Source organism: Triticum dicoccoides, chromosome 6B, assembly GCF_002162155.2.
Source record: "Triticum dicoccoides isolate Atlit2015 ecotype Zavitan chromosome 6B, WEW_v2.0, whole genome shotgun sequence".
NCBI lineage: Eukaryota > Viridiplantae > Streptophyta > Magnoliopsida > Poales > Poaceae > Triticum > Triticum dicoccoides.
In genome coordinates this window covers 63,253,948-63,270,453 of record NC_041391.1, presented here as the reverse complement: position 1 = coordinate 63,270,453, position 16,506 = coordinate 63,253,948, and the positions used below count along the sequence as shown (strand labels likewise).

The following is a 16,506-nucleotide window of genomic DNA, read 5'->3' as shown; positions in this document are numbered from 1 at the left end:
TTCCGGTGGAAACAATTGCCGTGGACGTCGACTGGACTCGGGGATCAGTCGACGGGCACTGTCGGTGTCAAAACCGGCGGATCTCGGGTAGGGGGTCCCGAACTATGCGTCTAGGCGGATGGTAACAGGAGACAAGGGACACGATGTTTTTACCCAGGTTCGGACCCTCTCGCTGGAGGTAAAACCCTACTCCTGCTTGATTAATATTGATGATATGGGTAGTACAAGAGTTGATCTACCACGAGATCAGAGAGGCTAAACCCTAGAATCTAGCCTATGGTATGATTGTTGTTCGTCCTACGGACTAAAACTCTCCGGTTTATATAGACACCGGAGAGGGCTAGGGTTACACAGAGTCGGTTACAATGGGAGGAGATCTTCATATCGTATCACCAAGCTTGCCTTCCACGCCAAGGAAAGTCCCTATCCGGACATGGGATGAAGTCTTCAATCTTGTATCTTCATAGTCCGGGAGTCCGGTCAAAGGTCATAGTCCGGCCATTCGGACACCCCCTAATCTAGGACTCCCTCAGTAGCCCCTAAACCTGGCTTCAATGACGACGAGTTCGGCGCGCCAATTGTCTTCGGCATTGCGAGGCGGGTTCCTCCTCCAAATACTTCGTAGAAGATGTTTGAACACAAGGATAGTGTCCGGCTCTAAAAAAATAAGTTCCACATACCACCGCAGAGAGAATAATATATGCACAAATCTAATCTGCTGACGTATTCCGCAACGTGTCATCACGCCACAGTTAAGCCTTTATTCGAATCGCTTTACTGTTCCACCTCAGCGCGTTTAGCGAGGCGGTTTCCTTGGCACGTCTTGTCGAAGCAGAGATCGTGTCCCCTTATTCCGGGATTCTCATCAATACGGGCATGGGTAACCCAACCGTGCCTTTTGGTATGACTCTCTAATTGAAAGCGAGTCCCAAACGGTTATGAGGAGGGCTCTTGGTATTCAACTCCTTTATAAAGAGACCAAGGCTCGACTCCCTTTTCTTTCAACCCAATCGAATCCGCCCCTCGCCTCAAGTTCCAACACTCAAAGTTTCTAGTTTTAGGCGCTTCGTACTTTCGATGATGTCCGGTTCGGACCTTCAAGGCCGGTGGGTGCCTTCCTCCGTTACGGAAGAAGACGTGCGAAAGCTGAGAGATGCCAGGTATCTAACCGGCAAAATCTCGCATAGGCTGCCTGCTCAAGGGCAGTCCATTCCTTCTCCCCAGCCCGGTGAGAGTGTGGTGTTCATATCTCACTTCCTTTGGGGGCTAGGCTTCCCGATTGATCCCTTCGTGAGAGGGCTGATGTTCTATTACGGGCTGGAATTCCACGACCTAGCTCCGGAGTCCATCCTCCAAATTTTATCATTCATTGTTGTGTGCGAAGCCTTCCTCCATATCACCCCTCACTTCGAATTGTGGCTCAGAACCTTCAAGGTGGAGCCGAAGATGATCGAGGGGCAGCACACTGAGTGCGGAGGAGCTATCATAAGCAAGATAGCCGGTGCTCCATGGACAGAGGGCACTTTCCAAGAAGAGTTCGGCTTATGGCAACGGGACTGGTTTTACATCACAGCCCCTAGGGGCACCACATGGGTGGCGCCGCCTGCTTTTTGCTTGGGTCCCCCACCACGGCGAGCATTATGGGTCAATGAACGTCTTATCTGGGGGCCGTCCAAAGACGTGCCCCTTCTGCAGGACCACATTCGAGATATCCTAGAAAGAGATATTAACTTGACCGTGGTGGCGCACATTATGCTGATTCGCCGCATGCTGCCCTGCAAACGTCACCCTCTTCGCCTATGGGAATTTAATCCGGAGGGAATGTGAGTCCTCCAACACTTTATGGGCGCGACGCCCGTGGAGATGTACAAATTGTTCTTCGGACCACAAGCAAGGTGTCCGGACTTGTCCGAGGACGCAGGCCTGAGCTGCAATCGCCAGGATGCTAAGGTAAGTAGCCCCGTGTTTGGACACACCGTCCGTATTTTCATTATAAAGTTGCCCTTTAACAGAGCTATCCTTTGAACAGGAGTGGATAGCGAAGGCAAAGCTTATCAGGTGTCCAGCCCCCCTGCCCGAGACCGCGCCGGATCTTGTGTTAACCAGGATGCTGGAGATTACGCTTTCGACAGAGGGCGAAGAGGGGGGCCAAGGAGCTACCACCTCCATGAAGGAGACTGTCGGGAAGGAAGGAATCGAGGATCCCCCAACCTGGGAAAGAAAAGGAGTGCCTCTGAAGACCCGGAGGGGATAACCTCGAAGCGGGGGAAGAAATCTTTGTCAGAGGATCCGGCACCGGAGACTGCCCCGGCCGCATTGCGCCCTCAAGGGGATCAATTTTCCTCCGAGCCGTAAGTAAAGAGAGGGATTCAAAAATTACTGGTATCCCTATTTTATTTCTGAGGAAGATAACCAAAATATTACCTTGCAGTTCGGACCTCAACCCTTCTCAGCAGAGCTCGTCTTCAGAGGATCTTCGTCCGGAAATGATGGAGAGCAAAACGCCTCCCCTAGCTGCATCCACTTACGAGGCAGGCGACCCTGAGGTGTCGTCCCGGCGGGTTTCTCCAAGTACGGATCCTGAAAAAGGTCGTCGGGCTAGTCCGGTGCCCTCTAGTGCGTGGTCGGAGAGGCTGAAGGATCTGCTCGGGCGAGCGTCCGTCTCAGAAGAACACCGTATGTTGATGAACACGGAGATAGGAAGGATTTCATCCGTGGAAAGCGGGTTGTACGAGGCCGCCAGGAGTTTACTGACAGGCTTTGAGGTACTTGAAAAGGTGTACCTTTTGGTAGAGTCGCATAAAATGCGCCCTGTATAAACTGTAGCCCCTGAGACTCTGTGTGTCGTCTAGAATGATGGCGCACAGAGGATCAAAACCCCAGGTATAAAATGTCACCTTTTTATGAAGGTGGCGAGGCGTTCGGTGGCTATCCCGGACTGATGAATCTGCCGAGCTAAAGCGGCAACTTGACGTGGCGGATGCCGACATCGCGCTTGTAAATAAGCGGCTAGATGAGGCACAAGGTATGCTCCACAGATATCTGATAAGAGGAGTTTGATGTTCATGCCTTATGATATATGTGCTTATTGCAGATAGTGCTGCTACTGTGGAGAACCTGCGGGCGGAACTTGCCCGAGCCAAGGAGCAAGCGAGGAAAAGTGATGCGGCTGCCGTTAAGGCGGTTGAAGAGCTAAAAGCCGAACAGGCTGCTCACTGCCAGAGTAAGAAGGTAATAACCGAGATGGCTATAAAATTGACGGATGCTGCCGACCGCTGTAAATTTCTCGAACAAGAAGAAAGGGCGTCTCGGAAGGACCTTGAGAAGATCACTACCGAGGCCAAGGATGCTCACTCTACAATGAGAGCTATGAAGGAGGAGTTGCGCCAGGCTCGAGATATCACAGCTGGAAAGCCCTATATGCTGTGGATGAAGTTCGGGGATCCTAGGTATGCTCCGTTAGACCGGCAGTGGAGTGCGGAAAACACTTATCTGGATGTGGCAGCGAGTGCAGCAGACGCAACCGAACACTTCCGAGGTCGAGGTGACCATAAATTGGAAGAACTTTTTTGGTCGCAGTTCCACAATCCAGAACGCCCACTTTTGGTATCCGACCGTTTGGCCGCCTTTGCGGAGCTGAACAGGTTATCCGGACTCGCCATGAAGTATGTTGCGGGTCGTTTGTGGCCGGGGGAGCCAGAGCCAAAGAGTTATTTTGGATTGGTGTAGCAGTTCCTTGGTTCTGTGCCGCATGTTGATGCGATGAAGAGGTCGGCATGCATAGAGGGTGCACAAATGGCTCTTGCCCGTGTCAAAACATACTGGGCGGATATGAAGGCCAGTATTGTTGCATCCCGGGATTCGGACGAAAGCCGAGTACCTGCAAAGTACTTCTTTGAGGAAGTTCTTCCGGGCGCTCGTTTAATAGAAGTGCAGTGCTCGAAGGATGTAGTGTTCGAATAGCATGTGCTATTATAAAAGGAATATTTTGATAGAATATGAAAGCTTTTTATACTTGTGCTTGCAAGAATTATAATACCTCCTGTGCGGCCGTTTAATGTATATGTGTATATAACCTGAAAGATGGCAGTCGTTGGCTTCAGCCCCCACGCATATAATGCGGGGGTGTTCGCAAAAAGGCGTTTTTTCACACTTAATCCAACGTCTTGGTCCTACAAAGGAGGTGATAGCGCGGAGAACTAGGCAACCGGACTATAATGCTTTATCACTTTCACTTAGCCATAGGAGTTTGACAGTGGGGCTACTTAATAGCCCCTAGGGGCACCGCGCTCGCCCGAATTCGGGGCGCGTGTGTGCCTGACCGGGAAGTGGCCCTTCGTTAATGCGGAGGAATCCTAAAGATTTCGAGAGTCATCGAGTGGTTGACCAGTCTCTTGCTATATCATGACAGTCAGTTTTCGGCTTTCTCTACTGAGGTGCTCGCCTGGCCGAACCGGGGCACAATCGCAGTAGTTCTCCTGGTGCCGCCTTAGCCGATAGAGCGGAACGTAGGGCAGCAAAACACAGGAGCTGGGAAAACCCAACATTTGACCAAAGACATGATTCGGAGTTGATGCATATAAGGCCAAACTCGCGACGCCGAACACTCCCTAAGGTATTCGGTCTTTATGAAGACGGGCCGAAACAGAGCCCTTGGTAAAAGAGCCCCTTGTGTCCATGTACGCGCAAAATTCTGGCATAGCCACATGCCAAGACGCCAGCCTCCTCCTCGGTTATAGCGAAAACCGGGGGATGTTGTCAACAAGAGACAGTAAAAAGGTTTACATAGGGTCTTAATCTGAAAAGAATCCTTGAAACGGGTCCCTACTGCACGTCTACGCCTGTGTCTCTGTTGTGCCGTATCCTGGACGGGCGTAGCACAGTGTTCGTCTGCGAGAAAGAGGAACTTTAGTAAAGAAAAAATAAGCGTGCGAGAAATCTATATTAGAATAAACAAAATATAGTTGGAGCAAGAAGTGAGCCGTATTGTCTCCTGGCATGAACACGCGGAGTCCCTTGTACAGGGTTATGCGGCTATTAAGCCCATGTATGTTGACGCTGGACTCGTCGAGACGTGTCCGGGATAGTAGGGCTGAATTAGTGTGCGGCTGTCCAGGCGGCCGCACCATTACCCATACTTTGGGGGTCAATTGATATTCCCCTGTAATGAGATGATGCCTCGTGGTCCGGGCATTTTAAGTGTAAGGGATGCATAATGCGGTATTGCGTTAAAGCGGGCGAAAGCTTCACGTCCCAGTAGCGCTTGATAGCGACTCACGAATGGGGCGATGTGGAAGGTTAGCTTTTCACTTCGGTAGTTGTCGGGTGAGCCGAACGTGACTTCTAACGAAAGGGAACCCATGCTCTGGGTATCTGGGCCCGGCGTGACTCCTTGAAAGGAAGTGTTGCCATGGCGGATTATAGCTGGGTTTACCCCTAGTTTGCGGATTGTGTCCTGATACAACAGGTTTAAGTCACTGCCGCTGTCCATAAGGACTCTTGTAAGTTGTAGTTCGTCAATAACCGGATTTAAGACCAAGGCAGCCCAGCCTGCATTCCAGGCCCCTTTGGAGTAATCCTGGTAATCAAAGGTGATTAGTTGTAACAACCAGCGGCAGTGCTCCTCTAGGGCTGGCCGTGTGGCGCGTGTCTTTGTGGGCACCGTTCTGTTTTTCCCTTTTGTCATCTGAAGTGAACTTACTGTTTTGACTTCTTGTGGGAACTTCTTTTGTTCTTCGGTGTTCTGCTTGTGGGGTGTGTCGTCATCCTCACTAGATGTGTCGAGCCCCTTGTGTTCGGCGTTGAGTTTACCGGACTGTTTGAAGACCCAACAATCTCTGTGGGTATGGTTTGCAGGTCTCCCGGGGGTACTGTGGATTTGACATATTTTTTCCAGGATTTTGTTGAGGTTAGACAGCTCGTCCCTGTCATCTTTGGGTGGCGGTTTTTTCTGATTTTGCCGAGAGCTTTTGAATCCGGTGTTGACTGCCGTGCTCATCGGGCTATTATCCTTGATCCGGCGCTGTTCTTTGTTATGGCGCGGTTTCCCGTTTCCATCTCTGAGTTCGGATGTACTCGGGTTGCTGGTGCTGCTTCTTGCCAACCAGCTATCCTCTCCTGTGCAAAAGCGGGTCATGAGGCTTGTTAATGCGGCCATTGTTCTTGGCTTTTCTTGGCCGAGGTGTCTAGCGAGCCATTCGTCTCGGACGCTATGTTTGAAAGCTGCTAGGGCCTCGGCGTCCGGACAGTCGACTATCTGATTCTTTTTAGTAAGGAATCTGTTTCAGATTTTCCGGGCTGACTCTCCGGGCTGCTGAGTTATATGACTCAGATCATCCGCATCCGGAGGTCGGACATAGGTCCCTTGAAAATTTGCCCGGAAAGCGTCCTCGAGCGCTTCCCAACTTCCTATGGTGTTTTCGGGAAGGCTTTTAAACCAATGCCGGGCTGGCCCTTTGAGTTTAAGGGGTAAGTATTTTATGGCGTGAAGGTCATCTCCTCTGGCCATGTGTATGTGGAGGATATAATCCTCGATCCAGACTCCAGGGTCTGTTGTTCCATCATATGCTTCTATGTTCACGGGCTTGAATCCTGCTGGGAATTCGTGATCCAGCACCTCATCGGTAAAACATAGGGGATGTGCGGTGCCCCTGTATGTAGGTGTGCCGCGATGTTCGGATATTTTTTGCGTTGCATTGCTCGTTGGAGCTTGCTTTCTTGGCCCATATATGGATCTAGTTGGGCCAGTTTTTTGATGCGAATCCTTAGGCGGATCGCGCGCCGTATTGAGTGCGGCGCCCTTTGTCGCTTGAGACCGATCGTGGGGTCATCTATCCGACCTAGTGGCTTCCTTATTTTTTGACTGTGGGGGCTTTATGGCCTCTTCGTCAAATTCCGGTAGTAGTTTCCGCTTCGGATAGCTCTTTGTGTGACGACTGTTGCCGTACTTGTGTGCGGTATTGAGTACTTTGCCCCATCTGATTCTGAGTGCATCTTCCGCTGTTTTGAACCTCCGCTTCTGCTTTTTCAGGATATGTGCAGTGGCAATGAGCCTTTGGTGGACGTTCTGATGTTCCAGCAATTTGTCCGGCGTGAGGTCGTCCGGACTATTATCTTTCCCGGAGATTGGTTGTTCGGATTGTCCGCCCTGTTCGGACGGTTGCTCGATGGCATGTTCGTCTTCCGTTGATTCGCCCTGCTCTGTGGCTGGGTCTTTGTCGAGGTGGGGCTTGGCGTGGCGCTTACGTCGCTGCTTTGATTGTTTTTCGAGGAAGCGATCCCTGGTTGCGCCCTTTTGATCCTCGTTATCATTTCTTTTAGGTGTATCCACCATGTATACATCGTATGATGAGGTGGCTTTCTAGTGCCCTATAGGTGTTGGTTCTTGGTCGTCTCCTCCATCGGCGTCCATACCGTCGATGTCTTCGGAGTCGAGGTCGAGCATGTCGGTTATATCATCGACAGTGGCTATAAAGTGGGTGGTGGGTGGGTTTCAAATTTCTTGGTTGTCCGCATCCCATCCCTGCTGACCATAGTCCGGCCAGGGCTCTCCTGACAAAGAGAGAGATTTTAGTGAATCCAAGATATCGCCAAAGGGCGAGTGCTGAAAGATGTTCGCGGCGGTGAACTCCATGGTTGGGGCCCAATCGGGTTCGATCGGAAGGGGTGCGGAATATTCGGAGTCCGGAACGGAGTCCGGCACCTTGGAGTCACGGGCCTTGCAAAGGACTAGGCTAGTATTCGGCTCTATCATCGTAGAGATTGCGGCTCCTGGGGTGGCATCCAACCGTCCGTCCCTGACTAGCGCAGTCGGCTCCGAGCTAATGGTCGGAGCGGACACCTGAGCGGGGCTCTGGGCGCTGTCCGGCGGCAGAGCTAGATCATGCCCGTCGAGACAGTGTGGCTGGCTCGGCCATGACTCGAATCCATCGAAGATCAAGTCCCCGCGGATGTCGGCCGTGTAGTTTAGGCTTCCAAACCTAACCTGATGGCCAGGGGCGTAGCTTCCGATCTGCTCCAGATGGCCAAGCGAGTTGGCCCACAGTGCGAAGCCGCCGAATACGAAGATCTGTCCGGGGAGAAAAGTCTCACCCTGGACCGTGTCGTGGTTGACGATCGAAGAAGCCATCGGGCCTAAAGGTGACGACACAAAGGAACTCTCAATGAAAGCACCAATGTTGGTGTCAAAACCGGCGGATCTCGGGTAGGGGGTCCCGAACTGTGCGTCTAGGCAGATGGTAACAGGATACAAGGGACACGATGTTTTTACCCAGGTTCGGGCCCTCTCGGTGGAGGTAAAACCCTACTCCTGCTTGATTAATATTGATGATATCGGTAGTACAAGAGTTGATCTACCACGAGATCAGAGAGGCTAAACCCTAGAATCTAGCCTATGGTATGATTGTTGTTCATCCCATGGACTAAAACTCTCCGGTTTATATAGACACCGGAGAGGGCTAGGGTTACACAGAGTCAGTTACAATGGGAGGAGATCTTCATATCGTATCGCCAAGCTTGCCTTCCATGCCAAGGAAAGTCCCTATCCGGACATGGGACGAAGTCTTCAATCTTGTATCTTCATAGTCCGGGAGTCCGGCCAAAGGTCATAGTCCGGCCATCCAAACACCCCCTAATCCAGGACTCCCTCAGGCACGCTCGTCGAGAGAATGTTGGAGATTCTCCACACGAGTGTGCTCAGCCAGAGTGGCCAGGCGCACTGCCTCCAAGGCCCGGGCCTCGGCGGTTTCCCCTATGATGGGGGTCTGGAGAGCCTCCACGTTGCGGCGATGCAGCTCCTCCCTCTACTGCGAGCTGAGAGGTTGGGGCTGATACTCTTCATGGTCGAGTGACGGGCCAGCGCTTCTGTCGGCGTCGCCGCTGCGACGAAAACCAGGCGGACCGCGATGGGAGTCGACCATGAGGACCTCTGCTGCGGGGTCGCAACTCCCGCTCTCGGAGAAGGTATCTGCAAAATCAGTCGACAGGCCGACCGATCCGCAAGGAAACACGTCGGGCTCAATCGCCGCGACTTGAGGGGTGAACTCCTGACGAGCCACCACATGTCTCACCCACCACTGGAGCCGCGAACGCCCGGACCGCTTGCGGAGGTGTCCATCGGAGTGAGATGTCGACGCGATGACCGACTGGTACGGAGAAGACGGCTGCCGAAGGAGGACGCCGCAGGAACTCGCGCAGAAGTGCGCAGAGCCACGAGCTGGGAGAGCCTCGACATCAAGGGGGCCCTCCTGGAGCCAGGCGGAGTCGTCGGCGACGAAAGTGAGCGCGCCGAGTCGGAACTCACGGCCCATGACAAAATCGCCGCCGGAAACCATGCTGATGAAGATTGGAAAAATGCAACCTCGCCGGAAGTCGCTAAGACGCTTTGCCCCATGGTGGGCGCCAACTGTCGTGGTCCTAAGTCTGACAGTAAGTATAGGGGGTACGAATGAGGAGGCAAGGTCCTAGCTACGGTGAGATTGTACGCAAGTGTTTACGAGTTCAGGCCCCTCTCGGAAGAGGTAAAAGCCCTACGTCTCGGTGCCCGGAGGCGGTCGACTGGATAATGAGAGTGTGTGTTACAGAGGGTGTGAACCCTTGTGCCAGAGGAGGGGGTGGCTTATATAGAGTGCGCCAGGACCCCGGCCATCCCCCGTTACCAAGAGTTCAGTGTACATAAAGATGGGGCGTTACTGATAACGCCCGCCATAAGTGCTTTTAATGACCTTAAAGAATACAAAGTGAATGCTTGACCATTGCTGTTCTGAGTGACTCTTGGTCTTTAGTAGGTCGAGTGGTTTCTTGTATGGTCGAGTGATTGACTGGTCGTGTGACATCAGGAAGGAGGGGTACCCGAGTGATTGATTGGTCGAGTGGATTGCACTCGATGCCATTATTGGGCACTCCTTGTTGTCTCTTGAGCTTATTTGCTTCTAGGATAGTGACCTTGGGCAGGACGTATAGGTCAGGCCTATGACCCTACCCCAGGTCTATATCATCATCAAGTCCCGCATAGCAGTAGCGCGTTACCAGGAAGAGCGCTACTGCTAAGTCCAATAGCAGTAGCGTTGTCCATCTACCCGCGCTACTACTATACCTAGTCTGCCGGCAACGGTGTGGCAGTTATAGTAGTAGCGATTTTTATGCAGAACGCGCTACTGCTAGTCACTTAGTAGTAGAGATCTTGTACGCAACGCGCTACTGGTACATAGTAGTAGCGCATGTTTTTGACCACCGCTACTGGTAAGTTTCTGCGTATAAGGTTTTCCCTAGTAGTGTATCGAGACACAATACAACTACAAGTCCAACTATAACATACCTTGTACATAATATTCGACACAACTCTAACAAACTCCGCCTTGGCGAATATTCTCCACCACCCTGAATTTGTCAATGCGTCAAACTTCCATGTACATTGGACTTGAGCTTATCCCATGAGTACCTCTGCTACTCCAAAGACTCCATATGTCTCCACCTGCAACTTGTAGTCCCTTCTTTTCTTGACCACAGTCAACACTCGAGTAAAATTAACTTCCTTGTTACTCTAGTTTGTGCTCCCAACTTCCATAGTATCAGCCCAACGCCATCACACACTGATCACTGACCTGCGTGAAAATGAACAGCTCACATATTAGGCGTCACACATAGGAGTTACCTGAACTCAACATCACCGCTCCTTTCTTGACCGCCTGTCTAAAACTTAAAGAAATTTCACCATTGCCTGTAGTCATCCTGAGTGAAATTCGCAGTTGCCTCACCACATGTATGACCACCAGAACCCTGGCCCATCTCCATGTCCCGTGCACACCGCACGCCTCGCTGCTATTACCGCGTCGAGCCTTCACTGTCCTGGTCGAGTCTCAAGGGTCGCGAACCCACACCACTCAACCCCCACTTCAGAGTACCGCCGATCATCACCAACCGATGACGAGTTTCACGCTTCCATCAGACCACTGGGCTCCAGTCCGAACTACATGTCCCTCGCTTTTCCCCCTTGCTGAATAGGCTTCGATTCCCTGAATCCTTACACCGTAGCCCCTCAATCCAGCTCCACCTTCAACATGACTCCATGGTAGATGATCAGTCCACCCTCGCACCCCGTCGACTTCAAGCTCTCATGTGCACCATCTTGGATCAACCCCGTGCCATAGTCTTGTCGAAGCCACACAAGCACTCGGGCCTGTGCCATATGTTTCCACGCCCAGAAGTCAGTCATCATCAGCATCATGCTCCTATGTCGTCATCTCCGATCCCACCACCGTCTTTTGTACCAACCGACTTGCGTCGATCCGTCAGACTGTCTAGTCCGACCCAGCCAAACTTGTCCGGCTGCATGACACGCTCAAGGCTCCCAAATCGTCTTCCGCGAATTCTAATCCACCATATAATTCCATCATAGCCGTCATCACTTTCCACAACGCCTTCAAGCATCCTTGTCGTGCCAACAAATCTTTAACCCATATCTGCCATAACCCAAGGTTTTCAGTTTCGTTCAACTTATCCACCTTAAACCCGATGCCCGATGGTGTCACGATTCTTCGTACGGCTAACCTAGAGAGAAAAAATAACCGAGCTTCTACACGCAATGCCCAAGTACTTCAAGCACGTGTACTAGTACTAGCAAATTTAACCAATAAATTGCTTTGGTCTTCACGTGATGGCTCCGGGCTCAACTGGCGATGCTGCTGTTGTTTTGTCCCGTGCTATTCCAATGGATGCATATCCCTCGATGGATTTCTTTCGCCGATTGATTTGCCTGCTTATCTCCGTGTCAGTAGTGGATTCTCTGACTGCAGCTCCGGACCTGAACCACGGCTAGCGGTCCATGCTGCGGCTAGCTTCACAAGCACCTCAGGCCGGCCTGCTGCCAGCCCATCCAAGCGCGCCTAGACGCCTGCCGGTCCGCCTGCTGCTGTCGCACGCCGTCGCCGCTTCCAATCGCTACCTCAGGCAAAATATCTTCGATCTTCGCTGCAAGTCGAAACTTTTTGTCGCTGCACGTGACCAACTCGACTGCTTTCACGAAAGAATTCGCTCCTCCTCTAGATCAACAATCCAGCAACCTCCGAACAACCTAGCTCATGATACCACTTATTAGAATAAATCTAATGCGCATAGTTGATCATCAAAGACCAAGCAATCGCACGAGCACGAGACCGAGATTTGTTAACGAGGTTCACTGATGTTGGCTACATCCCCGGAGCCTGACTATGGGCGCTCCTCCCCATGACACTGCAACAATACCGCACCCGGTCGCCCTGGACGCTGGCACATGCCGCCGGCTTCCCCTGCATTTCTGTGCTATTATGTTGGCATAGATTACATCGTGTGTCTACTCTATATCCTATCTAAACAAAATACAACTACAAGTCCAACTGTAACCTATCATGTACACAATATTCGACACAACTCTAACGGAAGGCATATAAACGTAGTCCATCTACATAAGTTATTTTTCACTTGGCTCCATGCATCATAATTGAGGATATGCGTAACTACTGCTACCCCATGTCTCTGATAGCAAGTACTTGCAGGTAGAAGTGACCTGAAGATTCCAATTTATTGTCTTTTGATTCAGCGGCGATAATTAATGTACATGTACATACAACATCCCTAGACATGTGTGTATCCTCTTCTATATGTTTTGTTACATCCAGTACATGTTTCTGTAAATTTTCTTCGGTAGTTATCTTGTTGCACTTTGTTTGAGGGAATGTAATACCTCATAGTGCACTATTTTAAAAATATTTGATGACTTGGTCAAACTCTATATTATTTCCTATAAATTTGGTCAAATTTTACGAAGTTTGACTTCAGTCAAACTAACATGCAGAGTAAATAAAAAACGGGGGGACTAAAAAAAGAATTTCGAGGATGGGACTAAATCCTGGTCGCAAGAGCCCCGAGTCAAATGACAGATTATTATTAATCTGCATTGATCTAACGAAAGCGAAGGAACCACAACACAATGACAAAACGTCACTGCCATTTGGCAAAGCTGCACGCCTGTTTGCTAACTTATCCTCCCAGAGGAAGATTAGTAGACGAGGTTATGAGGAAAACTCAGTGATTAACTTTGACTGGAGTATAGTAATAGGCATATATATTTTCGTTCACTTTCACGTGCCGGCGCCCTCACATTTTCAAGTGATAGTAGCACGCAGTACTATAGTATATAGCAGCAAAATTAAGTGAAATCAGCTAACTCTAGCAACAAGAAAATTAGACAACCCATCTCCGTGCCGCCCGTACGTGATGCTAACCGGCTGTGTATCCATTGCGGCAGCGGCGCTGGTGCTGCTGATCTCGGCGAATGCGGTCACCGCAGGGGATCCGCCATTGATGATAGGGCTGCCGGGCTGCGACACCAGCTGTGGCAACGTGAGTGTGCCGTACCCGTTCGGCATGGGGCCGAGCAGGTGCTACAGGCCAGGGTTCAAGCTCACCTGCGACAACGACGGAAGCAAGCCCCCGCGGCTGCTCCTCGGCGACGGCAGCGCTGGCACGTTCGAGGTCGACCGCATCTCCCTGGACAGCAGCTGGATGCGCGTCGTCAGCCATGGACTGCAAGCCATCAACATGAGCGGTGGCTCCGGTCGGTGGAGCCTCGGTGAGACCGCCGACGGGGTGCTGTACTCCCTGCATCCGAGGTCCAACGAGTTCATGCTGACGGGCTGCAACGTGCAGGCGATGTTGATGCGAAAGGGTAACCTCGTCAGCGGTTGCGCCTCCTCCTGCCCTCCTCGCTCTGATCGTCGATTTCCCGGGTATGTTCAGGGGCATGGCCCCAACTCTACCTGCTCCAACATCGGTTGCTGCCAGTCGTCCATCGTTGGTAAGAGCATGCCCTACGGCGCGTCCTACGATGTCTACCTCAATCGGCTCAAGGGCATCCAGCCCAATGACACGAAGCGCTATACAACAGTGAAGAATGTACTGCTCATCGCCAAGGTGGGCTGGCTAGAGGAGCACAACCTGAAAGTGGTTATGGAATTTACCTACAAGAACAACAGTAGTCACTGGCGGCGGAAGGCTGATCAACTCAGGGTCCCTGTGGTCCTCCAGTGGGCCGTGGCACACGACGTCCCAGTGTATAATTCTTCGCGCAAATGCCCCCGTGACGTAAGGCGGAGCATCTGCAAGAGCACCAACAGCAAATGCAAGGATGCCAAGTACTGTAAAGACAGAGGAGCCTATTCCTGCCAGTGCAAGAAGGGCTACCAAGGCAACCCTTACCTCACCAGCGGATGCCAAGGTAACGTAATTTGCACGTGGCTGTTTTGTAAACTTGATTTTATTTTTGCTTAACGTGTAATCTTAAAGAAGACATGATAAATTAGATTGTGTATATGCAGATATCAAAGAGTGCGATCATAAAGAAAAATATGGCTGCTACGGCGACTGTGAGGAATTGCCCGGATCGTTTGGTTGCCGGTGCCCGGCAGGAACACATGGCAACTCTACCCTACCTGGTGGGTGCGTCCAGCCTGCAGGCAAAATCAAAGGTATGATGATCACCAACCTGCCAAATACTACTGGTGCGTGGAAACGGTTAAATATATGTATGTGTAATGTTTAATTTCCAGGTAACTTGGGTTTAATCATTGGTCTCTCGGTTGCAAGTGGACCATGCATTCTACTGTTGGTTCTTGGTGCACTCCTAATAACCCGGGCTCTTAAGCAACGCAAGGCGGATGCATTGAGACGGAAGTTCTTTAGTCAAAACCGTGGGCAACTGTTGGAGCAGTTGGTATCTCACAGGGCGGATATCGCAGAGAGGATGCTCATTTCATTAGAAGAGCTAGTGAAGGCTACCAACAATTTTGATCAAACTCGCAGGCTCGGTGGAGGAGGGCATGGCACTGTCTACAAAGGGATCTTGTCGGACCTGCATGTTGTGGCCATCAAAAAATCAAATATTGTTGTCAAGAGAGAAATCGACGAGTTCATAAATGAGGTTGCCATACTCTCACAAATTAACCATAGAAATATTGTGAGGCTCCGTGGGTGTTGCCTCGAGACAGAAGTCCCTTTATTGGCTTATGAGTTCATTTCCAATGGAACACTCAGTGATCATCTTCACACGGAAGAACCAGGATCGCTTCCTTGGAAAGATAGGTTAAGGATCACAAGTGAAATAAGCAAAGCTCTCGCTTACCTTCACTCTTCTGTTTCAGTCCCTATAATACACAGAGATATCAAGCCTTCCAACATACTTCTTGACGATGCATTGACAGCAAAAGTTTCAGACTTTGGAGCTTCAAGATACATTCAAGTGGATCAAGCAGGAACAACAACTGCGGTGCAAGGAACTATAGGGTACTTAGACCCTATGTATTATTATAATGGGCGCCTCACAGAAAGTAGTGATGTTTATAGCTTTGGAGTCCTTCTTGTTGAACTGCTTACTAGGAGGAAGCCATCTTTGTATAGATCCACCGAAGGCGATGGACTTGTCATGCAATTTGTTGCACTACTTGCAGAAGGTAATCTGCCCGAAATATTAGATCCACAAGTTGTAGAGGAGGGGGGTAGCGAAGTGAAAGAAGTTGCTACTCTAGCTGTGGCGTGTGTGAAACTAAGAGCAGAGGAGCGACCAACCATGAGGCAAGTGGAGATGGCGCTTGAAGCTCTCCAAGCAACCAAGGAGCTTGTCTGGGCTGATTTGGTAGAAGAAATAGACGAGGTGTATGTAGCAACGAGCTATCCCTCAACCAGCCAACAAGCAAAGAAAAAACGAAAAGAAGCAAGCAGGTGTTATAGCCAAGAAGAAGAGTTCATGTTATCCGCAACATTCCCTCGATAGTTTTGCTTGCTTGTAAGTGGCTTTTTAGCTAAGGTACATTATTTCTATTACTCAAAATCAGTATGTATTATTGTATGAACATGTGCGGTGAACAATTTTTTTTATGAATGCACCCAACTCTGTTGTGGTAATTTTGCATGTTGTCCTGTGCTCCGTCTTGATGATCATCTAACTCCCCATGTTGTTTGGTTGAATGGGGCATTTTTTGGAGCACCCAAAGATCATGGTGGGCTTGGTATCCATGTAGAGGAAAGTATTGTGTTCTTTGCTAGTGGAGTTTCAAGCTTATAAACAAGGATCGTATGTGGCAAGGCCTCCGCTGAAATAATTATTTGTGACTCAAAAACTTGTCCCAAGTGTGGGGGATACCCAAGAATCCAATTTTTGACCAGGTTTCGTCTGTGCAAAGCGGGATTTTCTCCGCTTCGGGGCTTTTCTAACCACGAAACAGTCACATGTATTATTCTGGAAAGATAAATGAGTAGATACAACACATCTTGGTAATTAATATCCAAGATTTTATGATATTGCAATGGATAAGGGTGATGGGGAATGAAGCATGAAAATCAAAAAAAAAATCCTATGAACACCCAAAATCTATCTAGGAGAAGCATAGCAACGAGAGGGGAGAGTGTGTCTACGTACCCTCGTACACCGAAAGCGAAAGCATATATACCGCGGTTGATGTAGTTGTACTCTTCGGG

At 50.4% G+C, this 16,506-nt stretch overlaps 1 protein-coding gene across 1 annotated transcript; it reads left to right on the top strand.

The window, feature by feature from the left end:
- The first annotated feature begins 13,251 nt into the window (after positions 1 to 13,251).
- On the top strand, positions 13,252 to 15,802 carry LOC119321923 (wall-associated receptor kinase 5-like). Its single transcript, XM_037595433.1, has 3 exons — positions 13,252 to 14,256; positions 14,405 to 14,501; positions 14,583 to 15,802. The coding sequence occupies exons 1-3, from the start codon at positions 13,252 to 13,254 to the stop codon at positions 15,800 to 15,802; spliced, it is 2,322 nt and encodes a 773-aa protein (XP_037451330.1).
- The last annotated feature ends 704 nt before the right edge of the window (positions 15,803 to 16,506 follow it).

What these genes read in the sequence shown, in the direction of transcription:
- LOC119321923 (XM_037595433.1), top strand. Translation starts at nt 13,252, where the DNA reads ATGCTAACCGGCTGTGTATCCATTGCGGCAGCGGCGCTGGTGCTGCTG. An exon ending in CCAGCGGATGCCAAGGTAAC is followed by an intron (nt 14,257 to 14,404) that starts GTAATTTGCACG and finishes GGCGACTGTGAG; the next exon opens with GAATTGCCCGGATCGTTTGG. An exon ending in GCCTGCAGGCAAAATCAAAG is followed by an intron (nt 14,502 to 14,582) that starts GTATGATGATCA and finishes TTTAATTTCCAG; the next exon opens with GTAACTTGGGTTTAATCATT.